General features: G+C 37.6%; 3 protein-coding genes across 3 annotated transcripts in view; all 3 read right to left on the reverse strand.

Annotated features, from left to right (window-relative positions):
• Positions 1 to 16678, reverse strand: part of tbx19 (T-box transcription factor 19) — a 33967-nt gene extending 17289 nt beyond the window's left edge. The window contains exon 1 of the mRNA XM_055212867.2: positions 14529 to 16678. Within this exon, the coding sequence (XP_055068842.2) occupies positions 14529 to 14758 (230 nt within the window). The 5' untranslated portion in view covers positions 14759 to 16678. The remainder of the gene's footprint in view (positions 1 to 14528) is intronic.
• A 34-nt stretch (positions 16679 to 16712) lies between these two features.
• sft2d2b (SFT2 domain containing 2b) lies at positions 16713 to 20990 on the reverse strand. Its single transcript, XM_055212872.2, has 8 exons — positions 20683 to 20990; positions 20326 to 20415; positions 19884 to 19969; positions 19449 to 19530; positions 18982 to 19017; positions 18836 to 18894; positions 18004 to 18033; positions 16713 to 17415 (listed from the first exon to the last, which is right to left on the reverse strand). The coding sequence occupies exons 1-8, from the start codon at positions 20743 to 20745 to the stop codon at positions 17376 to 17378; spliced, it is 486 nt and encodes a 161-aa protein (XP_055068847.1). The 5' UTR covers positions 20746 to 20990; the 3' UTR covers positions 16713 to 17375.
• A 301-nt stretch (positions 20991 to 21291) lies between these two features.
• LOC129450243 (uncharacterized) lies at positions 21292 to 24522 on the reverse strand. Its single transcript, XM_055212870.2, has 4 exons — positions 23118 to 24522; positions 22071 to 22319; positions 21892 to 21990; positions 21292 to 21691 (listed from the first exon to the last, which is right to left on the reverse strand). The coding sequence occupies exons 1-4, from the start codon at positions 23295 to 23297 to the stop codon at positions 21584 to 21586; spliced, it is 636 nt and encodes a 211-aa protein (XP_055068845.2). The 5' UTR covers positions 23298 to 24522; the 3' UTR covers positions 21292 to 21583.
• Between the last annotated feature and the right edge of the window lie 791 nt (positions 24523 to 25313).

Raw genomic sequence — 25313 nt, forward strand, 5'->3', positions numbered from 1 at the left:
ATTATTCTGCCGTTTCTTAGCCATAGGCGTCTATGGCAGCCCTATGAACCGTACATAGGAAAATGATGAAATTTGGCACAGTTGTAGAGGTGGTCAAAAATAGTCATGTGACCAAAAATGGGGTCTTTAGCAGTAACTCTATAGCGCCACCAGTAGTCCAAAAAATCAATGTTCAAACTGTTATAATTGGTGAACCATTTGATCTATGAAAATTCTACTTAGTACACGTGATTGCTCTCATCGTGCTTATTGAATTTGATACTTTACAGTAAGACTCCACCCATTACAGTAGCGGCCATTTTGAAATGTACCATATTTCGTTTTTTCGCTACTCCTCCTACAAATGTGGTTCAATTCTTATGAGATTTGGCTAAGATAATCTTTGGAGTGAGCCGCATAGAAATGACTGAACAGAATTTTGATATTTATCTTTGTTCAAAAGTAATAAATGCGCAAAGTTAACGGGATTGACGCAAAAATGGTTCTGAAGCTGTAGCTCAGTCAATCTTTGATCAATTGAAATGAAATTTGGTACACTTCATGTGGACCATGAACTTGGGGTCCATGCCAAATTTGGTGACAGCGCCACCTATGGGTAATGAGATAGGAAAATTGGCTATTTTTGCCCATAACTTCTGAACTGTTTGTCAGAAAATTATGATCTTGATGTCTATGGATTGCTTACCTCATGCCGCATCTGTTGATATGTATTATGCCGGGTTTGACCAAACCGCCTGTCCGCCATATTGAAATTTCACATAAATTGTTATATTTTCTGAACTATTGGACATATCCGCGCAAAAAATGGTAAGGAGCTTCGACATGATGTCCTGAAGGTACCTGGGAAGTCAGAGTACAGCGCCACCTAGGGGTTATAAACTATAACAGTTCTTATTGAACTGCTTATAACTTCTGAATCCTTTTCTGATATACATTTTCTTTGTGAAATTGGATTCACTGTTTTATGCCGATCGCAACGATACCTTGTTTGTCATTTTCCAACATAATGTTCATGTGTTATTGTAAGGCATATGGTAAATGATTTTTTCGCTACTCCTTTTACAAATTTTGTGTATTTTATGTCAGGTTCTGCTCGTATAATGTTTGGAGCAATCCGCACAGATGTGACCGAACAGATTTTTGATATTCTGTTCTCTTTTTTAGAAATACCACTCCAAAGTTGACAGTGCCTATTATATTGTCTATTTTTCACAGTAAATTAATGTGACTGTATATTACATTGTATAGAATTAATATACTGATTTACCTTTTTGTCTTCAATCTCACTTGAGCTTTTTAATTGTCATATAAATAGAATGTCTGTTATTTCTGCTCTGCTGTGTCATTTCTGCATCTTTGGTGATTGCCATATGTCAATGATTGCAGCTCTAAAAAGTCTTGTAAACTTCTGTGACAACTGAGTGGCGCATCTGGTAGAGCACATGGATTGAGATTCTGAAATCATGGGTTCGAATCCCTCCCGACTTATGACGTTTTGGTCTTCCTCACCAATTCTTCTCAACCTGTCTGTAGTTCACATGTGTTCTATTTTTCCATGTTTGCTGTTGTTGCTCTGCATTGTGGTGGTTCTTACTGTGCTTTGTGTGCTTGCTGTGCTTTGTGTGCTTGCTGTGCTTTGTGAGCTTACTGTGCTTTGTGAGCTTCCTATGCTTTGTGTGCCTGCTGTGATTTGTGTGCTTGCTGTGCTTTGTGTGCTTGTTGTGCTTTGTGTACTTGCTGTGCATTCTGAGCTTGCTGTGCTTTGTGTGCTTGCTGTGCTTTGTGAGCTTGCTGTGCTTTGTGAGCTTGCTGTGATTTGTGTGCCTGCTGTGATTTGTGTGCTTGCTGTGCTTTGTGTGCTTGCTGTGCATTGTGAGCTTGCTGTGCTTTGTGAGCTTGCTGTGCTTTGTGAGCTTGCTGTGCTTTGTGTGCCTGCTGTGATTTGTGTGCCTGCTGTGATTTGTGTGCTTGCTGTGATTTGTGTAATTGCTGTGCTTTGTGTTCTTGTTGTGCTTTGTGTGCTTTGTGTGCTTGCTGTGCTTTGTGTAGTTGCTGTGCTTTGTGAGCTTGCTGTGCTTTGTGAGCTTGCTGTGCTTTGTGTGCTTACTGTGCTTTGTGAGCTTGCTATGCTTTGTGTGCTTGCTGTGCTTTTTGTGCTTGCTGTGCTTTGTGAGCTTGCTGTGCTTTGTGTGCCTGCTGTGATTTGTGTAATTGCTGTGCTTTGTGTGCTTGCTGTGCATTGTGAGCTTGCTGTGCTTTGTGTACTTGCTGTGCTTTGTGTGCTTGCTGTGCTTTGTGAGCTTGCTGTGCTTTGTGTGCCTGCTGTGATTTGTGTAATTGCTGTGCTTTGTGTGCTTGCTGTGCATTGTGAGCTTGCTGTGCTTTGTGTGCTTGCTGTGCTGTGTGTGCATTGCGCCGAAGGTGCTTGACCCCGTGTTGCTGCTTGCAGCTATATTTATTATTATTATTATTATTATTATATTTCTTCTTCCCCAATGGGAGTCTATGGCAGCCCTATGAACCGTACATAGGAAAATGAAACAAATTTGACACACTTGTAGTGGTGGTCCTAAATAGTCATGTGACCAACTATGGGGTCTCTAGCATTAACTCTATAGCGCCACCAACCCTTCAAAAATTCAATATTCAAATGGTTATAACTGTAGAATCATTTGATCAACAAAAACTCTACCTACTACATCTGAATCCTCTTCTCACGCTCATTACAATGACCACCTTACATTAAGACTCCACCCATTACAGTAGCGGCCATTTTGAAAAGTACAGTATTTCGTTTTTTCGCTACTACTTTTGCAGCGTTCATTGCATTGTTACGCAATTTGGCACAGAGAATCTTTGGACCGAGCCGCAGAGAAATGACCGAACAGAATTTTGATTTTTATCTTTGTTCAAAAGTAATAATTGCGTACATTTATCGATGTCGACCCAAAATTCGTTCTGAGTCATTATCTCGGTCATTCTTTGATCAATTGAAATGAAACTTGGTACCCTTCATTAGGACCATGAACTGTGGTACCATGCCAAATTTGAGGACAGCGCCACCTATGGGTCATGAGATATGAAAAATGGATATTTTTGCCCATAACTATTGAAATGTTTGATAGAAAATTATGATCTTAGTGTCTATGGATTCCTTGGCTCATGACCAATCTGTCGATATATATTATGCTGGAAATGACCAAACCGCCTGTCCACTATTTTGAATTTTGCTTTAAATTGGGATAACTATTATTCTATATAATGTATCGGCACAAAAATCGGTAGGAAGCATCGGTATGATGTCCTGAAGGTACTTGGGAAATCTGAAGACAGCGCCACCTAGGGTTCATAAACTATATAAAACAGCCCATAACTTCTGAAAACTTTGTCTGATATTCATTTTCTTTGTGAATTTTTATTCACTGGTTTAAGTCAATTGCAACGATATCTCATTTGTCAGTTTTCAACATTCTGTTCATATCTTATTTCATAGCATATGTGAAGTAGTTTTTTCGCTACTACTTTTGCAAATTAAGTCTATTTTATGCCAGGCTCTGCTCACATAAACTTTGGAGCAATCCGCACAGAAATGACCAAACACATTTTTTATATTCTCTGCCATTCCCGAGAAATACCTGTCCAAAGTTGACTGTCCCTGTGACATTGTCTCTTCGTCATATTAAATTATTATGACTGCGTTATAACATGTTGTGCATTCCTATACAACATGTTTTTCTTGACTTAAACGTTAACTCTTCTCACTTAAACTATCTGATTCTCATATAAATTGTAATTTTGTTATTTCTGCTCTGCAATGTCATGTCTGCACCTTCCTTCCTCCATTTGAATGCTTGCAGCTCTGAAAACCCTGGCTAGCTACACTGCCTGTGTAGCTCAGTCTATTAAATCGCATGCATCATAACTCAGAGGTTAAGGGTTCGAATCCCGTCTGATTCATGTGTGATGTTTTTCTATTAATATTTGTTTTGAGTTTATTCTCACCTATTATTCTCAACCAGTCTGTTTTCCATGTTCTGCACGGCTTGCAATTTGGTGGCCAAGCATCATCACCAGTTCAAAAATGCAGTAGCGGCCATTTTGAAAAGTACAGTAATCAGTTTTTTTGCTACTACTTTTGCAGTGTTTGTTGAATTGTTACACAATTTGGCTCAGATTATCTTTGGACCGAGCCACATAGAAATGACCAAACAGAATTTTGATATTTATCTTTGTTCAAAAGTAATACATTTGTCAATAGGAATAACTTTTAAACCATTTAATCAACTAAACTTCTACGGAGAATATTTGATGGGGTAATCTATGCCTTCCCAGTAGCTCAACCAAATGCATGATGGGCATGAAATCCAGAGGTTGCGGGTTCAAATCCAGCGTAGGGCAGCAATTAAAATGGTTCATACAAATGATATATCATGTAGAGTCAAATGTTTGAACAGGTTTGACTACCTACACGGGATTTAAAAAAATATTCTGTTCTTGAGAAAAATCTCTCCAAACTTGAACATACACATTGTCACTACAGCAATCTAGCTTAAGCAGCTGTCTGTATGTATGTCTCTCCTGTAGCTCAACCAGATGAGTGACAGGCATGAAACCTGGAGATCATGGGTTCAAATCCTGGCTAGGGCAGAAATTGAAGTCTCTTACTTTAGAGTAAAAAGCTTTAATTCATTATTTGTATTTTACTTTATTATTTTTACAGGTATTATTTTGTTTGTGCTCTTTTGGTTTAAGTCTCATGTGTAACATGTATGATGCTTTGGTGGTTCAATTGTTTTCTAGGTCAGCATTGGACTAATCGGTCCTTCTTTCAGCATGCAAATAAATATTATACTTCAAAATTTTTATTTTTTCATTATGTTCATTCTCATCTCTGAGTCCAGTGTGCTGATAGTTCCCATACATATCTGCTACATTGCATTCTTCAATTGCATGTCCTTTCAGCTTCGTTGCGTGTTGCAGGACCATTGTTGCTTGGCCCCGTATCGCTGTCTACAGCTATATTTAGGGGTCAAGCACCGAAGGTGCTGAGACACCTATTGTTTTTGTTAGTATTATTATTATTATTATTATTATTATTATTTTTCCCCAATGGGAGTCTATGGCAGCCCTATGAACCGTACATAGGAAAATGATGAAATTTGGCACAGATGTAGAGGTGGTCATAAATAGTCATGTGACCAAAAATGGGGTCTTTAGCAGTAACTCTATAGCGCCACCAGTAGTCCAAAAAATCAATGTTCAAACTGTTATAATTGGTGAACCATTTGATCTATGAAAATTCTACTTAGTACACGTGATTGCTCTCATCGTGCTTATTGAATTTGATACTTTACAGTAAGACTCCACCCATTACAGTAGCGGCCATTTTGAAATGTACAGTATTTCGTTTTTTCGCTACTCCTCCTTCAAATGCGGTTCAATTCTTATGAGATTTGGCACAGATGATCTTTGGAGTGAGCCGCATAGAAATGACCAAACAGAATTTTGATATTGATCTTTGTTCAAAAGTAATAAATGCGCAAACTTAACGAGGTTGACGCAAAAATGGTTCTGAAGCTGTAGCTCAGTCATTCTTTGATCAATTGAAATGAAATTTGGTACACTTCATGTGGACCATGAACTTGGGGTCCATGCCAAATTTGGTGAAAGCGCCACCTATGGGTCATGAGATAGAAAAATAGGCTATTATTGCCCATAACTTCTGAACTGTTTGTCAGAAAATTATGATCTTGATGTCTATGGATTGCTTACCTCATGCCGCATCTGTCGATGTGAATTATGCCGGGTTTGACCAAACCGCCTGTCCGCCATTTTGAAATTTCAAATAAATTGTTATATTTTTTGAACTATTGGACATATCCGTGCAAAAAATGGTAAGGAGCTTCAACATGATGTCCTGAAGGTCCATGGGAAGTCAGAGTACAGCGCCACCTAGGGGTTATAAACTATAATAGTTCTTATTGAACTGCTTATAACTTATGAATACATTGTCTGATATACATTTTCTTTGTGAAATTGTATTCACTGTTTTATGCCGATCGCAACGATACCTTGTTTGTCATGTTCCAACATTATGTTCAGGTGTTATTGTAAGGCATATGGTAAATGATTTTTTCGCTACTCCTTTTACAAATTTTGTGTATTTTATGTCAGGTTCTGCTCGTATAATGTTTGGAGCAATCCACACAGATGTGACCGAACAGATTTTTGATATTCTGTTCTCTTTCTTAGAAACACCACTCTAAAGTTTACCGTGCCTGTGACGTTGTCTATTTGTCATAGTAATAAATTAATGTGACTGTATATTACATTGTATAGCATCACTATACATAATGATCTGCTTGTCTTCAATTTCACTTGAACTAATGTACATTGTATTTCTGTTATTTCTACTTCTGCTGTGTCAATTCTGCATCTTTGGTGATTGACATGTTAATCCTTTCAGCTCTCTAATCTCTTGTCTGCTGCCTCATGAACTGTGTCAACTGAGTGGCGCATCTAGTTAACCAATTGCATTTAGATTCTAAGTTCCTGGGTTCGAATCCCACCTGAGTCATCATTATTTGTTCTTCCTAATAAATAAATCTCAACAATTCTGTAGTTCACATGTGTTCTATTTTTCCATGTTTGCTGTTGTTGCTCTGCATTGTGGTGCTTCTGCTGTGTCTTTCCTGCATCTTTGGTGATTGAAATATGTTAATTCTTTCAGCTCGCTCTTCTCTTGTCTGGTGCCTCATGATCTGTGTCAACTGAGTGGCGCATCTAGTTAATCATATGCATTGAGATTCTGAGTTCCTGGGTTCAAATCCCACCTGAGTCATGACGTTTTCCTCTTCCTCATCAATTCTTCTCAACCTGTCTGTAGTTCACATGTGTTCTATTTTTCCATGTTTGCTGTTGTTGCTCTGCATTATGGTGGTTCTTGCTGTGTTTTGTGAGCTTGCTGTGCTTTGTGTGCTTGCTGTGCTTTGTGAGCTTGCTATGCTTTGTGTGCTTGCTGTGCTTTGTGTGCTTGCTGTGCTTTGTGAGCTTGCTGTGCTTTGTGTGCCGGCTGTGATTTGTGTAATTGCTGTGCTTTGTGTGCTTGTTGTGCTTTGTGTGCTTGCTGTGCTTTGTGTGCTTGCTGTGCTTTGTGAGCTTGCTGTGCTTTGTGTGCCTGCTGTGATTTGTGTAATTGCTGTGCTTTGTGTGCTTGCTGTGCATTGTGAGCTTGCTGTGCTTTGTGTGCTTGCTGTGCATTGCGCCGAAGGTGCTTGACCCCGTGTTGCTGCTTGCAGCTATATTTAGGGGTCAAGCACCGAAGGTGCTGAGACACCTATTGGAATTGTTAGTATTATTATTATTAGGGGTCAAGCCACGAAGTGGCGTAGACACCTATTGTTATTGTCAGTTTTCTTATTATTATTATTCATCCTTGTTCTTCCGCCATTGAAGTCAATGGCAGCCCATAGAACCGTACGTAGGAAAGTTATGAAATTTGGTACACATGTAGAGGACAGCCTCAGAAGTTATTGTAGCAACATTGGTGTGTCTGACTCAAACCCTCTAGCGCCACCAACAGTCCAAAAATCCACTTATGTTCATGCTCATATCTTCTGACCTGTGAGTCCTAGAAACTAAATTCTTGTTTCATCTGAATCCTTGGCTCATGATGATTCAATTGCACACATTGATGTCATTTGTGTCATCCACATCTTTCCGCCATTTTGAATTTTCCGAAAAACCTACTTTTTCGAACTCCTCCTAGACCGTTTGTCCGATTTGCATGTCCTTTGGAATGTAGCATCGAGAGACACCCCAGACAAAAAGTTATCAAAAGCTTTTTGATAGACCAATGCGTTCTCGTATAAATTGACAACATATATGGTGGCGAGCACGCCAAAACGGACGTGAGGCCGTATCTTCGCAAAACTTTATTGTATCGACACGAAACTTGGTATATGTCATTACAGTCATGACCTGAGGGTGCCTGCAACGTTTCGTAACAGCGCCACCTAGTGGTAACGAGATTCGAAAAATGCCTATTTTCGCTTATAACTACTTCAAACTTGAGTCTAAAATCATGAAGGTGGTCTTGTTAGATTCCTTGAGGCATGCCGAGTCAAACGATACCTAACGGTTTTCGGTCGGCCATTTTGGGTGTCGGCCATTTTGAATTTTCTCATTAAGTTCAGTATTTCACAAATAGAATGGCGTATCGCTACGAAATTTGGCATGGTTCATCAGTGACATGTTCTGAGCGCACCTATAAATCTTTAGGACAGCGCCACCTAGTGGTCAGGATATGTAAATAAATTGTTTAAAATCTTTATATAATTTGATTAAATTGCCACTATGACATAAGACTTCACTCTATTGATTCCTTGGCTCGTGCTGAGTCCTACTGTACCAAATATGTCTGAGGCGAACCTACTTCCTGTCGGCCATTTTGAATTATATTGAACACCTACTTTTTCGAACTCCTCCTAGATCGCTCGTGTGATTGGCTTGATTTTTGGTATGCATCATCTAGAGACACTCTAGACAAAAAGTTATCAAAAGCTTTTCGGTAGACCTATCAGTTGTCGTATAACGCATCAAAGAATGCGAGGGCGAGCACGCCAAAATGTGTTTGAGCCTGTATCTTCGCAAAACTTTTGCGAATTAATATGAGACTTGGTATATGTCATAACAGTGATGACCTGAGGCTGCATGCACCGTTTCGTCACACTGCCCCCTACTGGTCACGAGATATAAAATATGTCTGTTTTTGCTTATAACTACTGCAAACTTGAATGTAAAATAATGATACTGGTCTTTTTAGATTTCGTGAGTCATGCCGAGTCAAACGATACCAAATGGTTTTTGGTCGGCCATTTTGTGTGTCGGCCATTTTGAATTTTTTCTTTAAGTTCAAGTATTTCAGAAACGCAATTGCGTATTGTTATGAAACTTGGTATGGTTCTTCAGCAACATGTTCTGAGAGGGCTTGTAAACTTTTCGGCGCCCCCTAGTGGTCAAGAGATTTGAAGCTATATCCCTGCATCTCTTTATTGCATTTACACCAAATTTGGTTGGTGTCATCACAATCATGACCTGAGTCACCATCTATTGTTTTGGTCAGTGCCCCCTAGTGGTCAAGTCATTTAAGGCTATATCTCCGTATCGCTTTATCGTATTTACACTAAATTTGGTATGTGTCATCACAATCATGACCTGAGTCAGCATCTATTGTTTTGGTCGGTGCCCCCTAGTGGTCAAGTCATTTAAGGCTATATCTCCGTATCGCTTTATCGTATTTACACTAAATTTGGTATGTGTCATCACAGTCTCCTAGTGGTCAAAAGATACAAAAAAATTCTATTTTTTCCTAAAACTAGTGCAAACTTAGATCTTAAATCATGACAGTCATCACGTATGAATTATTTTTGCCATGTTTGGCTTGACCCCGGTATCGCTGCTTGCAGCTATATTTATTATTATTATCGTCCCATGGGAGTCTATGGCAGCCCTATGAACCGTACATAGGAAAATGATGAAATTTGGCACAGTTGTAGAAGTGGTCATAAATAGTCATGTGACCAAAAATGGGGTCTCTAGCAATAACTCTATAGCGCCACCAGCAGTGCAAAAAATCAATGTTCAAACTGTTATAAATAGTGAACCATATGATCTATGAAAATTCTACTTAGTACACGTGATTGCTCTCATCCCGCTTATTGAATTTGATAATTTACAGTAAAACTCCACCCATTACAGTAACGGCCATTTTGAAATGTACAGTATTTTATTTTTTCGCTACTCCTCCTTCAAATGTGGTTCAATTCTTATGAGATTTGGCACAGGTGATCTTTGGAGTGAGCCGCATAGAAATGACCAAACAGAATTTTGATATTGATCTTTGTTCAAAAGTAATAAATGCGCAAACTTAACGAGGTTGACGCAAAAATGGTTCTGAAGCTGTAGCTCAGTCATTCTTTGATCAATTGAAATGAAATTTGGTACACTTCATGTGGACCATGAACTTGGGGTCTATGCCAAATTTGGTGACAGCGCCACCTATGGGTCATGAGATAGAAAAATAGGCTATTATTGCCCATAACTTCTGAACTGTTTGTCAGAAAATTATGATCTTGATGTCTATGGATTGCTTACCTCATGCCGCATCTGTCGATGTGAATTATGCTGGGTTTGACCAAACCGCCTGTCCGCCATTTTGAAATTTCAAATAAATTGTTATATTTTTTGAACTATTGGACATATCCGCGCAAAAATTGGTAAGGAGCTTCAACATGATGTCCTGAAGGTACATGGGAAGTCAGAGTACAGCGCCACCTAGGGGTTATAAACTATAACAGTTCTTATTGAACTGCTTATAACTTCTGAATACATTGTCTGATATACATTTTCTTTGTGAAATTGTATTCACTGTTTTATGCCGATCGCAACGATACCTTGTTTGTCATTTTCCAACATTATGTTCAGGTGTTATTGTAAGGCATATGGTAAATGATTTTTTTCCTACTCCTTTTACAAATTTTGTGTATTTTATGTCAGGTTCTGCTCGTATAATGTTTGGAGCAATCCACACAGATGTGACCGAACAGATTTTTGATATTCTGTTCTCTTTCTTAGAAACACCACTCTAAAGTTTACCGTGCCTGTGACGTTGTCTATTTGTCATAGTAATAAATTAATGTGACTGTATATTACATTGTATAGCATCACTATACATAATGATCTGCTTGTCTTCAATTTCACATGATCTAATGTACATTGTATTTCTGTTATTTCTACTTCTGCTGTGTCAATTCTGCATCTTTGGTGATTGACATGTTAATCCTTTCAGCTCTCTAATCTCTTGTCTGCTGCCTCATGAACTGTGTCAACTGAGTGGCGCATCTAGTTAACCAATTGCATTTAGATTCTAAGTTCCTGGGTTCGAATCCCACCTGAGTCATGATGTTTTGTTCTTCCTCATCAATTCTTCTCAACCTGTCTGTAGTTCACATGTGTTCTATTTTTCCATGTTTGCTGTTGTTGCTCTGCATTGTGGTGCTTCTGCTGTGTCTTTCCTGCATCTTTGGTGATTGACATATGTTAATACTTTCAGCTCTCTAATCTCTTGTCCGCTGCCTCATGAACTGTGTCAACTGAGTGGCGCATCTAGTTAATCATATGCATTGAGATTCTGAGTTCCTGGGTTCAAATCCCACCTGAGTCATGATGTTTTGTTCTTCCTCATCAATTCTTCTCAACCTGTCTGTAGTTCACATGTGTTCTATTTTTCCATGTTTGCTGTTGTTGCTCTGCATTATGGTGGTTCTTGCTGTGCTTTGTGAGCTTGCTGTGCTTTGTGTGCTTGCTGTGCTTTGTGAGCTTGCTATGCTTTGTGTGCTTGCTGTGCTTTGTGTGCTTGCTGTGCTTTGTGAGCTTGCTGTGCTTTGTGTGCCTGCTGTGATTTGTGTAATTGCTGTGCTTGCTGTGCTTTGTGTGCTTGCTGTGCTTTGTCTGCTTGATGTGCTTTGTGAGCTTGCTGTGCTTCGTGTGCCGGCTGTGATTTGTGTAATTGCTGTGCTTTGTGTGCTTGTTGTGCTTTGTGTGCTTGCTGTGCTTTGTGTGCTTGCTGTGCTTTGTGAGCTTGCTGTGCTTTGTGTGCCTGCTGTGATTTGTGTAATTGCTGTGTTTTGTGTGCTTGCTGTGCATTGTGAGCTTGCTGTGCTTTGTGTGCTTGCTGTGCATTGCGCCGAAGGTGCTTGACCCCGTGTTGCTGCTTGCAGCTATATTCTTATTATTATTATTATTATATTTCTTCTTCCCCAATGGGAGTCTATGGCAGCCCTATGAACCGTACATAGGAAAATGAAACAAATTTGGCACACTTGTAGTGGTGGTCCTAAATAGTCATGTGACCAACTATGGGGTCTCTAGCATTAACTCTATAGCGCCACCAACACTTCAAAAATTCAATATTCAAATGGTTATAACTGTAGAATCATTTGATCAACAAAAACTCTACCTAGTACATCTGATTCCTCTCCTCACGCTCATTACAATGACCACCTTACATTAAGACTCCACCCATTACAGTAGCGGCCATTTTGAAAAGTACAGTATTTTATTTTTTTCGCTACTACTTTTGCAGCGTTCATTGCATTGTTACGCAATTTGGCACAGATAATCTTTGAACCGAGCCACAGAGAAATGACCGAACAGAATTTTGATTTTTATCTTTGTTCAAAAGTAATAAATGCGTACTTTTATCGATGTCGACCCAAAATTCGTTCTGAGTCATTATCTCGGTCATTCTTTGATCAATTGAAATGAAACTTGGTACCCCTCATAAGGACCATGAACTGGGGTACCATGCCAAATTTGAGGACAGCGCCACCTATGGGTCATGAGATATGAAAAATGGCTATTTTTGCCCATAACTATTGAAATGTTTGATAGAAAATTATGATCTTGGTGTCTATGGATTCTTTGGCTCATGACCAATCTGTCGATATATATTATGCCGGAAATGACCAAACCGCCTGTCCACTATTTTGAATTTTGTTTTAAATTGTGATAACTATTATTCTATATAATGTATCCGCACAAAAATCGGTAGGATGCATCGGTATGATGTCCTGAAGGTACCTGGGAAATCTGAAGACAGCGCCACCTAGGGTTCATAAACTATATAAAACAGCCCATAACTTCTGAAAACTTTGTCTGATATTATTTTTCTTTGTGAATTTTTATTCACTGGTTTATGTCGATTGCAACGATATCTCATTTGTCAGTTTTCAACATTCTGTTCATATCTTATTTCATAGCATATGTGAAGTAGTTTTTTCGCTACTACTTTTGCAAATTAAGTCTATTTTATGCCAGGCTGTGCTCACATAAACTTTGGAGCAATCCGCACAGAAATGACCAAACACATTTTTGATATTCTCTGCCATTCCCGAGAAATACCTGTCCAAAGTTGACTGTCCCTGTGACATTGTCTCTTCGTCATATTAAATTATTATGACTGTATTATAACATGTTGTGCATTCCTATACAACATGTTTTTCTTGACTTAAACTTTAACTCTTCTCACTTAAACTATCTGATTCTCATATAAATTGTAATTTTGTTATTTCTGCTCTGCAATGTCATGTCTGCACCTTCCTTCCTCCATTTGAATGCTTGCAGCTCTGAAAACCTTGGCTAGCTACACTGCCTGTGTAGCTCAGTCTATTAAATCGCATGCATCAAAACTCAGAGGTTAAGGGTTCGAATCCCGTCTGATGCATGTGTTATGTTTTTCTATTAATATTTGTTTTGAGTTTATTCTCACCTATTATTCTCAACCAGTCTGTTTTTCATGTTCTGCACGGCTTGCAATTTGGTGGCCAAGCATCATCACCAGTTCAAAAATGCAGTAGCGGCCATTTTGAAAAGTACAGTATTCAGTTTTTTTGCTACTACTTTTGCAGTGTTTGTTGAATTGTTACACAATTTGGCTCAGATAATCTTTGGACCGAGCCACATAGAAATGACCAAACAGAATTTTGATATTTATCTTTGTTCAAAAGTAATACATTTGTCAACAGGGATAACTTTGAAACCATTTAATCAACTAAACTTCTATGGAGAATATTTGACGGGGTAATCTATGCCTTCCCAGTAGCTCAACCAAATGCGTGATGGGCATGAAATCCAGAGGTTGCGGGTTCAAATCCAGCGTAGGGCAGCATTTAAAATGGTTGACAAATATGTGTCATGTAAAGTCAAATGTTTGAACAGGTTTGACTACCTACAGGGGATTTAAAAAACTATTCTCTTCTTGAGAAAAATCTCTCCAAAATGAACATACACATTGTCACTACAGCAATCTAGCTTAAGCAGCTGTCTGTATGTAGGTCTCCCCTGTAGCTCAACCAGCTGAGTGACTGGCATGAAACCTGGAGATCATGGGTTCAAATCCTGGCTAGGGCAGCAATTGAAGTCTCTTACTTAAGAGTCAAAAGCTTCAATTCATTATTTTACTTTATTATTTTTACAGGTATTATTTCGTTTGTGCTCTTTTGGTTTAAGTTTCATGTGTAACATGTATGATGCTTTGGTGGTTCAATTGTTTTCTAGGTCAGCATTGGACTAATCGGTCCTTCTTTCAGCATGCAAATAAATATTATACTTCAACATTTTTATTTTTTCATTATGTTCATTCTCATCTCTGAGTCCTGTGTGCTGATAGTTCCCATACATATCTGCTACATTGCATTCTTCAATTGCATGTCCTTTCAGCTTCGTTGCGTGTTGCAGGACCATTGTTGCTTGGCCCCGTATCGCTGTCTACAGCTATATTTTAAAAATGAAATTCCTCAAATCTGTGTGAAATATTTAAATATGAATGAAATATGCATTTTGTGTCTTTTAAAAAGTAAACTGAAAACGTCAAATCCTTTATAAAAACTGTATTCATAAACACATTTGTTTCAAACAGTCAAGATTATAACATTTTTTGATATCCGGTTCATTTTTTGCTCGCTCACCTGCCATTCTTGGTCACAATCATATCATTCGTGACTTCTTTGAATTTCCTCCAGAGTTCAGCATCCTCCAGCGCAACTTTAAGTTGTTTTTCAGTAGGATCTCCTTTTTCCCTCCCGGCCTGTAACTCGCTCTCTACGACGTTCAGCAGTCGGGTTATACAGCAGTCGTTGCCACCGCGAGCACCGGACACCGCTGCGCCACCGCTCCCCATCTCTCCCTCCACCTTCATGAGTACCGCTTCTTTAATCTCACACTTCCCTGATAACTATAAGACGACCGTCTATAAACTATCTTAGCTAACTATATAATATAGGCTACAAAAAGATTTAGATATTGTCAAAGACAATTGTGGATGGGATGACAAGATTACTATTAGAGTGCGTGTCTGAGTTAAACCCCACTGCGACCACCTGTTCTTATGCCAGGAGGAGAGACCTGCAGTCACGTGGGTTTGCTTAAATTAAGCATCCACAACTCATTGTTTACAGGTTTAATAACCACGATGTCTATATTCAGGCTTACAATTAATACTGACACAACGTTTAATATCTAGTTTAAATAGAGAAAACGTATATTTTGAAAGCTTGTTCAAATGAAAGATCAAACATATATATTTAGCACATTTTTATTTATTTATTTATTAAGTTATAAAAAGAGGCAGCTGTAGCAACTTGTGGGATAAATCACGATTCGATATGTTACAATAATTTTTCGTTATTTAAAAAGATTTATTTTTTCAGAACCCTGGACAGCTCATAAAAGTGCCTGCACGCACAGATGGTTTGGTTCCCTTTGTTAATAAAACAAAAACCGGCATTTTTCAAAATATTAATATTTTACAGAGCAAGTGCATTGAAAAAACCTTACAGTAAATTAAAAAATTATAATAAAATCAAAGTGAAGTACTTAATTTAAAACCTGAAACAATGTGTAGCTATTTAATGAGATACAACGAGCCCTGACAAAAGCCGACTATAAAAAAAACACCGATACTATAGCCTATATCTTCTAGGTGGTGTTTGTTAAATAGTTATCTACACATTGTTAGTTTCTATTTTGTATCAGTCTAGGAATTTGGTTTATATTGTGCTTCAGTGAATACAAAATAATCGAGACCGGTTTCCCCCTTTTAAGTTGCAATTTGTATTATTTGTGACCGAATTTATAGAAGCTGCACCTTGAGAAGTCAAATGGTTTCACAATGTAAATCTAAAGTGTATTATTTGCAATACATTACACTTTCTAATCTAACCTATTATTAGGTGTTGGGCATGCACTATCCTCCTCAACATGAATTCGACGTAAATAAAGCCATGCTATCGAAGATCTTGGGTACTTTAGTGGAGCAGGAATAAAGACTGGATGTTCCCTGCTGCGGGCAGAAACGAACAGAAACTTGATCCACAGACACGCGCATGTAATCACGGAACCACGCGCACGGAGATTAGAGGACTCAAAGAGTTTAAAGCCGAAAAAAGCGTCTCATTAACGAAGAATTATGCCCTATATCAAAAACCAGAAAACCAAGACTCTGACCTTTCAATAACAGAGCACTTACGCACGTCAGTAAACTTGAGTGATATGACTTTGTACAAGAAGTACTTCGAATAAAACAAAAGAAAATAAATGCTACACGGACCAACAACAATACATTGACATGTAGATGAAATAAGCAAAACCATCATTGTTAAAATCAATTCAGTAAATGTTTGACTGTGCATTGATATTATTCCCGGAAATATGAGGACACTCACGCATTGTTCATAAAATAAAGCAACATACACGTGAATCACTAAAATAACTAAAAAGCTTTAGGATTTTGAAATGGTAACATTTAGAATATACTACATGGCACCCTATAGAGTGTAGCCTATATTTGATTGATCTTATAAGATAATATAGCACGATTACAGTATTATTGTGAATAAGTAATAAAATAAAAATAAATTCCTTCATTACTAATTTGTAATGTCTACATTTAAGAATACTAATTTAAAACTGGAATAAAATTACATAAATAATTTTTCACAGCAAAAAATTATAAAGTAATCTAAAAGTATACTGTAAAAAGTTACTTGCAGCTGGTTGCCAGCAACCCACCGTAGATCCAAATCCATGCCATTCACTGGCAAGATCCCGTTCAAAGTCAAATAAATATAAAATACCAACAATTCCTCATCCTTAGACAACAAAACTATTCAATAACAGCCTCGTGCCAAGCATTCTGGAAACCAGAAATCATCATCAACCTTTTTCTGTTTTTTGCTTCAGATTTTGTTTGTCAGAATGCTTTGCATGAGGCTGTAATTTTAGTTTTACTCTGTAAAAAAAAACTTGTTAATGTTTAATGTTCAATTAACTTTGAACAAAATGTTGCCAATAAATAACATACATCCAAATCCACAGCAAGTTACTGGAAACCAGCTGCAAGTTACACTGTAATTTTTTACAGTGAAAAAATGTGGTTACAGTATTACTAATACTTAATCCTTAAGAAATCTCTGGACAAACGCAGAAAGGAAGGGACAATGAAACAAAATCATCTAGCAATAAAAGTAAAAAACCTCTTGCTGAACAGAATCTCTTTTGTTGCATGGCAGAGATCTAACCTCCACCATTTACCTAATTTACATCCCCATCCTTCAGTTTTCTATTCGATTAAAGCACAGGTGTTTGTTTGTGTGTGCACTTGTTCACACAGATGAAGAGTGTCTGTGTTGAGGGAGAGGTAGAAGAGCACATGTACTGTGTGCCAGACTGTAGCGTTTGGACGTGAGTGGCATTGAAGGCAGCGGCGTGTTGGTGCCGTAGCGCCACGCAGGGATACCACAGAAGCCAAGCACATCTCAATTGAAGCACGCCGAGAACAACTTAATAATTGCATCCCTGAATAAAAACAAAAAGCAAACAAATGCCCGGGCTTAAAAATAGAGGAATAAAAAAGTTTCTCTAATAAAAATTCCTTACTTTAGTGTTTACAAACAACAAACACACATACATACAAATACTTTGATAAATCACATATCTTAATTTAAGAAGGCAGATATTCACAATTTAACATCCAAATAGTACATAAATGTTGAAATTTACAAAGAAATCTTAATAAATTTGTCTGTTACTCTATAACAGGGGTTTTCAAACTGGGGGGCAGGGACCCCAGGGGGGCCGCGAGATGGTGCCAGGGGGGCCCCAGTTTTATAACATTTTATAAAATACATTAATTTATCATGAATTCTGTGTAATTAAACATAAAAAAAATAAGGCTACTAACCAAAAGTACTACTTTATTTGTATAATTTAATATGTGTTTTAGTAAAATGTTGAGTTTAGAACAGTTTTTGTCACAAATTTTCTTTGGGGGGCCGCGAAGGAATGCACCATACACAAGGGGGGCTGCACTCTGAAAAAGTTTGGGAACCACTGCTCTATAAAATCAACTCTGTATTTGCAAACTCTATGTACTTGCAAACTCACCTAGCAAACGGAATGTAAGACAAGCTATACCTAAAAAAAGAAAAGGAACATAATTTTAAAGAAGTTATTAAGGTACAGAAAACGTGACAATTTAAAGAAGACATTTCATCAGACTTTTTTTAGATGTCAAACAAATCTTTGGAGTCCCCAGAGTACATATGTGAAGTTTTAGCTCAAAATATCATATAATTTATTATAGCATGGTAAAATTGCCACTTTGTAGGTGTGAGCAAAAATGTGCGGTTTTGGGTGTGTCCTTTAAAATGCAAATGAGCTGATCTCTGCACTAAATGGCAGTGGAATGGTATTATCCCCTTCTGACATCACAAGGGGAGCCAAATTTCAATGAGAACTGGGTTGATCTTTTTCATATTTTCTAGGTTGATAGAAGCACTGGGGACCCAATTATAGCACTTAAACATGAAAAAGGTCAGAATAGTCCCCTTTAATAATAAAATCATGATTTTTTTTATTTATTAGCAAAAATTAGGCTTTCTATAACCCCAACAGAGCTATTATTCTAATTATCGCCTCTTTAAGTAAAACGTCTTTTTCAATTGCACTGCTATATATGAAGAGTTTGGTTCCAAAACCAGATAACGTTATCAAAACATGTTTATTATTATTATGTTATTATGTATTTATTGTGCTACTTAGCTGTATTTTTAGTTACGAAGGCTTAAATCGAACAAACTGCAGTTTGATATTAATTGGAATGCACAATCAATTGGTTTTGGACACAAACTCTTCATATGTAGATAAACCAATACAATAATATCATATATTGTATTTATACCATACAATATAGGTAAATAACTATAGGGTCTCTTACCATGCAAAGGCCAAAAATTGTAAGACACAGAACAGCAGAGCAAGACCTTTGTTCTTCCACTAAATGGGTTTTTAAAAAGTTTAATAATCATAATACAGTCATCATAAACACAATAATATGCCAAGCAGAAAAAGACACCAGCTTACCCAGAATGCAGCACAGAAGGTCAATATCAAGCATGTCTAGAAAAACACAAATGTTCAAATTGCAAAAAAATCCACAATTTCTGATCCAAGCACTACTGAATCTGAAAACTACTGTATTCATTACATTGTATGATGTCAGTGTGTGTGTGTGTGTGGGTTGGCAAATGTGATTTACGGGGACATGAATAGTGTATAATGAAATGTTAACTATGCTATTACCATGGTTTATGAGGACACAGGAAGTGAAACGCTAAAAAAACAAACATACTAAATGGTAGTTTTTCATAGATCAAAGACTGGCAACAGGTTTTTGTGACATTGGGGTTAGGGATTGGGGTAGGTTAGGGGAATAGAATATAACAGTTTGGACAGTATAAAATGCATTGCGTCTACGTAAAGTCCTCATAAACCATGTATGCCTGACTGTGTGTGTGTGTGTGTGTGTGTGTGTGTGTGTGTTGACTCACAATCATAATGGCAGTTGCCAGAGCTCTTGTCTTGTCGCACATCCTCTTGATTTGCTTTAATGGACCCATTAAGAACATTGTACTGAAAACAATCCACATCCAATAGATTACAACTTTTGCACTGCAACTTTTAAGAGTGATGGTTACACACAAAGATTTTTTTTAATTCAGAAACTGAATGCAATGATTTAAAATCATTGTCTGTATGAATTGCATCTTGAACGTATGTTTAACTAAATGAATAGATTAACTAGATCAACCGAAATAAAATCAGTGTTACATGACAGTAACAATTGTTTCCTTCATGTTCTCATATATCTTTGCCATTCACTCATATGCAATGAAAACATTGTACATTATTGTGTGTACAATGTAGCCATTGACACACCTCGGACTAAATCAAATCAAAAGAAGAGATAAAGTTGCACGACTCACCTTAAAAGTGAAGCGATATTACCTAAACTATAAAACACTGCAAAAAGTGTCAACCCGTTTCTGGGAACCCAAAGCAAGCACGTCCCCTGAATGACAGAATAACAATTTAGGACTACTGATGTATTTTTATTTCAGAAATGTCATATATGAAATACAAGCATAAGACAAAGTGTATTAACAATACATCCAAATTCATCTGAACAGATGTAAGAGAAGAGAGGAAAAAAAGAAAACTGATGTATTCTTATTCATGCGGTGCTGCGCAGACCGTATGACAACACAGTATCGCGAGAAAGCATCGTTTCGAATATTTCTCGCGGTAGTGTGATGTAACAGCAATCGGTCTGCGCAACGCCCATAAAGTCCCAGGAAACACTCATACAGATATAAAAATATAGATTGGATGCATGTGTACGACACGTTTTGCATGTTAAACTCTTACCAACACTGAACACAAGACACCCGCAACAAAGCACCCGACGAATCCTTTGACGCGCGTACCCCACCCCAGTGTTGACGCTTCATTTGCTGCCTACTTTAACATATGGAAACATCATGTTAACCACAAACCAGACACAAAAGCTGTAAATCAAGTTACTATGTATTAATATTTATAATATTATCTCATACGCAGAAATAACAACAGGGTAAACATACTCTCAATCGAAACAACCGTATGTTAACGTCTAAATTTTGATACTTAAAACATACAGCGTTTAGGTAAGTAACATCAACTTTGATTGAGACTAAAAAGCCCAGGCGAGCAATAAACTCATAAATGCAACTAACTTAACGTTACCTGGAGTACGTTGACATCGTCATTGCCATCTTGGCCGCTCAAAACTTTCTTTAATTTGTCCATTAATGTCCAAACTGACGAGTTTTTAGCAATACAACGTAAAAAGATATCTTAAGATGAAAACAGTTGTCACGGAGTTTCTTTGTACAAAGAAAAATGTATTGATTTGCTCCTTATCCTTTTGGAAAGCGTAACAGGTGCATGCGGTAACTTCCGTATGTAGTCACGGCAACGACGAGGTGACGTCACGACGCTTATTGTGTAAATTTAAACAGACAGTAGACTTGTTCGACTTCATGCGGCGCCGCAAGAACAGACAGCCGGATGACGTCAAAGCACCGCGAGAGCGATTTGAAAGCAGATTCATCCATGATTTCTCGCGGTACTTTGACGTCTTCTTCATGTCAGTTCTTGCGGCGCCGCACGAAGTCAAACAAGCCTACATCGTTTACAAATTTTGCAAAATAAAATGTCAGCACTTGCACTCTAAAATACTTGCACTAATATACTCTTTCATACAGCTAGTTTAGTTGATTAACATTATTTGCACATTAAAGAAAAAAATATCTTATGCAATATAGGCATTATTTGCTAAATAAATATACAATGTAGACAAAAAGCATGATCTTTTTTAATATGTAAATACAAAAAAAGAATACATTAATTTTGTTAAAAGTCCAGTGTGAGATTCGGTAATCAGTGTCTCCTGAACCCTTAATTATTCAAAGAACTGCATTTAAATGTAGCACCACATATACAATTCTCCAAAAATGGGTCTTTTTTACCTTGTAAGAAGAATAATACCAGAATTAAACAGTGTAATGGTATAAAAAACATTTCCGATCTATTGTAAAAGTTTTTGTAAAATGGCCAAAGCAGTTTAAATGGATGCTTGAATAGTTCAGGGCACTATGACTCTGGTTGATGTCCAGTAGAGAGGCTCTGGCATGGCAACGTGCTTTCGACAGGTAGGGCAGGTCTGCTTGGTCCACAGCCACTCCTCTATGCACTTCAATAAGAGGAATATTCATTTTAATTACATTCATTTATTTTAATATAATGCTCATAAGAGTACATATTGTTTCAGAGCAGTCTTACAGAGAATAATGTTTTAATACCCCAGTGAACAGACCACAAGAGACAATGACAAGAAGTAAACTCTCTAAGAAGAAAGACGAAGATCCCATGGGACAAAATCTCATGTTTTACCTCACTGTGAAAGCTGTGCGAGCAGTGAAGTTCTCTGATAGGTCCTCTTCCTTTACGTAAGTCATCATGGCAGATCAGACACACACTATCAGCATCACTCTAGTAAGTGAACACAAACTATCACAATTATATCACCTTATAAAAATCCCTAACCTTTCCGATATACAAAAAACACCAACCAGAGACATGACATTTCGACTCCTAAATCGAGCTTTTCTCTCCAGGGGCTCACCGATGGTTGGAATGGCAGGTGCTCTTCTGTCAGATGTGCCAGTTTTGGCCTGCGCTCCCTCTTCATTACTGCTGTCATGGCTGGAGCGAGAGGATGGCCTGGTTTCACTGCTCTCCAGCTGATGGCACAGGTACGCTGGGCTGTGGGCCATGATGGCAGCGTGCAGATGACTCAAATGCATCGCATTCAGTTGTGCCTGCAATATTACAAAATATAGCAAGTGTAGCATTTATTAAAGCATCATACAGTTACATGCAAAAATAATGTATTTATATCAAGTCTTGTCTAAACAGACATGGACCGTGCTAAGGTAATTTCAGGATAAACTCCAAAGAATTTGGAAGTATTCCTGAACCTAATTGGTAGAGCATGCATTAGCTATGCAAAGGTCATGGGTTCAATCCCCAGGAATACAAATATAGGTACTGATAAAAGAAATGTAAAGCTTGAAGGTGCTTTGAATAAAAGCATCTACCAAATGCATAAATGTAACTATAAAACAGAATGTTTGGGAGCTTAAAGGGATAGTTCATACAAAAATTGAATTTTTGTCATCATTTACTCACCCTCATGCTTGTGTTTTACACCTGTATGAGTTTTTTTATTTTGAAGCACAGAATAAAAAATATTTTATGGTAACCACACAGTACCCATTGACTTTCACATAGGATAAATAAAAACTATGGAAGTCAATGGGTACTGTCAACTGTATGGTTCCCAAAATATCTTCTTTTATATTCAACAGAATTAACAAACTCATACAGGTTTCAACAACATAAGGGTGAGTAAATGATGGCAGAAATTATCTTCTTGAGGGGTGAGCTATCCCTTTAGTGCAAAATTATAATGCAGTACAATACAGTATATTTAGTAATACAATCCTGAATACAGTACTGACTTATGCCTTTAAGCTGCCAATTCAAAACAGTATGCCTCAGAACCCAAATACTCCTATTCCACATACTGTATAACCAATTAAATTCTGTATACTGACCGGACATGGAAGTGAAGATCTGCGGCTGGCCAGTGACCGACTTGGTATTGGAATATCCAAGTTACTCTTCCTCTCTCTGTCTGGCTCCTCTTCTTCGTCCTGCTCCTCTACATTTTCCTGGCCGTCATATCCCGACTCCCTCATCGTAAAGATTTCATCTTCCTCGTCCTCGTTCTCCATGTTAAATAACAGTCAGAAATTTAGCAGCGGGGTTTACCTGCTCCTGGCCGCGGCCTTCGCTAGATGATTAAGTCTCTGTAATTAGATCCCCTGGCTTTCTTATCCCATCTGCTTTCTTTGTGGCTCTAAGCCTATAGTGACTACACATGGGCCAACGCAGGCTCCTTTAACTTTACGATAATCTGTTTAAGACTCTGAGAGAAAGGTGGGGCCTGGAGATAGAAGAGAGAGTCTCTGGAAACATCTAACGCCTGTTTGTACACTATTCAAAATAAAGGTGCTAGAAAAGATTCTTCAACAAAATCATCCAAAGACACATTCAAAGGCTCCTCATTTTTTTTTGTCTAAATAAACTTTGTCCACTATAAAGAGAACAATTTGTGAAACAGAAATCTTCTTTTATTGCTAAAGGTTCTTTATGGAGCCATACAGCTAAAAATGTTTTTTCAATGGCACCAGCACCTTCATTTTTAAGAGTGTAATAAAAAAAGGTTTTCCAAACTATATTAAAAGATAATAAATGGTTCTTAGGGGAAATTTGACCCTGTGCCCTTAAATTTAGAGGTGCATTGTGTAACTTTTAGAAGTATCTCTTTACAGAAATGCAATATAAAATACTTAACATACTTAAAATGAGCTGTTCTTATCTACATACACCGCTTATATGGAAGTCGCCCCGCCATCATGTTTCTATAGCCCGGCTTAAACACAAACTGCCCGAAAATAGTCCCCTTGGTTACTTTCAATGGTAGGGGACAGTGTGTAATATCACTACGCAGTGTGAAATATCACTACGCCTGCTGCAGCCATGTTACAGCTGCAAAGTCTTTGATTATTACGCCAGAATTAGTGTATAGTTCCTAGTCATATCTGCCTAGAAAATCGCAACTTTAAATTTTCTGTCAGTCTTAGTACACGATGTAACTACAGAAGAGTCAAGTTTTAAATAGGAAAATTATCAAAACTCTTTGGTTATTTTTTAGCGCGATGCTAATGGTCTAATCAGATTCAATGGATTATGCTAAGCTAAAAGTGGTACCGCCAGACCCGGAGATCGGCTGAATGGATTCCAAAACGGCAAGAATCAAATATGCTGGAAAATTAGCATATTTTCAAGAAAAGTGGAATGTCCCTTTAAGGAATGGCTATGTATCACATTTATTAAAACGTATACTGCATTAAACTATTTTGCACTATAGTATACTGTATTAATGTTGAACATTGTAATTATTTGTGCAAAATCGTGTTTCTGGTATAGAAAGTCACTAAAGAACTGGATTGGGGAAAAAAACAATCAAACAAATGAAGAGTTTCATTGCAAAACGAGATAAATCCATTTTTTAACATTTTTGTCAAAACATGTTTATTATAATGTTATCATGTTATTATTTTGTTTTACGGTGCTACTTAGCTGTATTTTTTAAGGTATGAATGTTTAAATCAAAACAAACCAACTGCAGTTGCATTGAAATTAATTGGAATGCACAACCAAAAAACGCGATTTCTGAACAATTAAAAAAACGGTGGCTATCTCGTTTTGCAACGAAACTCTTCAAATATACAAGAAAAAGGTCATTTCCTTTATGTACCTCACACAATTGCATTCATCACCTATGTTCATTAAATATTTTCACTTCAAACTCGCTTAATTCTTGCCTTTCATGAATACCGGTTTATTGCCAAAATCCAATAAAAGTCTGATAAAAATGCTAATTGTCATGTCACAGCTTTTCATATCCCTGCTGAAAAAACAGCATAGACCAGCATAAATCCCACCCTGGTTTGGTGCTGGTTTAGCTGGTGGTCACAGCATACCAGCAGGGATGTAGGCCATCGTCATACGCATGACAACAACTAGGCTATATTGTGAAAATATTCAAGAAAAATGTAAAAAAAAAAAAAGTTTAGCTTTTTGATCATTTGTAACCTTTGAGGTAACTATTTGATGTAACTATTAGGGGCCATGGCATGAAAATCTGACTTTTTCCATGTTTAAGTGCTATGATTGGGTCCCAG

Source organism: Misgurnus anguillicaudatus, chromosome 8 (assembly GCF_027580225.2).
Source record: "Misgurnus anguillicaudatus chromosome 8, ASM2758022v2, whole genome shotgun sequence".
Lineage (NCBI taxonomy): Eukaryota > Metazoa > Chordata > Actinopteri > Cypriniformes > Cobitidae > Misgurnus > Misgurnus anguillicaudatus.

Coding starts and splice junctions, on each gene's coding strand:
- sft2d2b (XM_055212872.2), bottom strand. CDS start 20,745: ATGGACAAATTAAAGAAAGTTTTGAGCGGCCAAGATGGCAATGACGAT. Junction 20,416..20,682: donor ACGATGTCAACGTACTCCAG/GTAACGTTAAGT, acceptor ATGTTAAAGTAG/GCAGCAAATGAAGCGTCAAC. Junction 19,018..19,448: donor TGGCAACTGCCATTATGATT/GTGAGTCAACAC, acceptor GTGTTTTTCTAG/ACATGCTTGATATTGACCTT.
- LOC129450243 (XM_055212870.2), bottom strand. CDS start 23,297: ATGGAGAACGAGGACGAGGAAGATGAAATCTTTACGATGAGGGAGTCG. Junction 22,320..23,117: donor GATCTTCACTTCCATGTCCG/GTCAGTATACAG, acceptor GTAATATTGCAG/GCACAACTGAATGCGATGCA. Junction 21,991..22,070: donor GTCGAAATGTCATGTCTCTG/GTTGGTGTTTTT, acceptor TTCACTTACTAG/AGTGATGCTGATAGTGTGTG.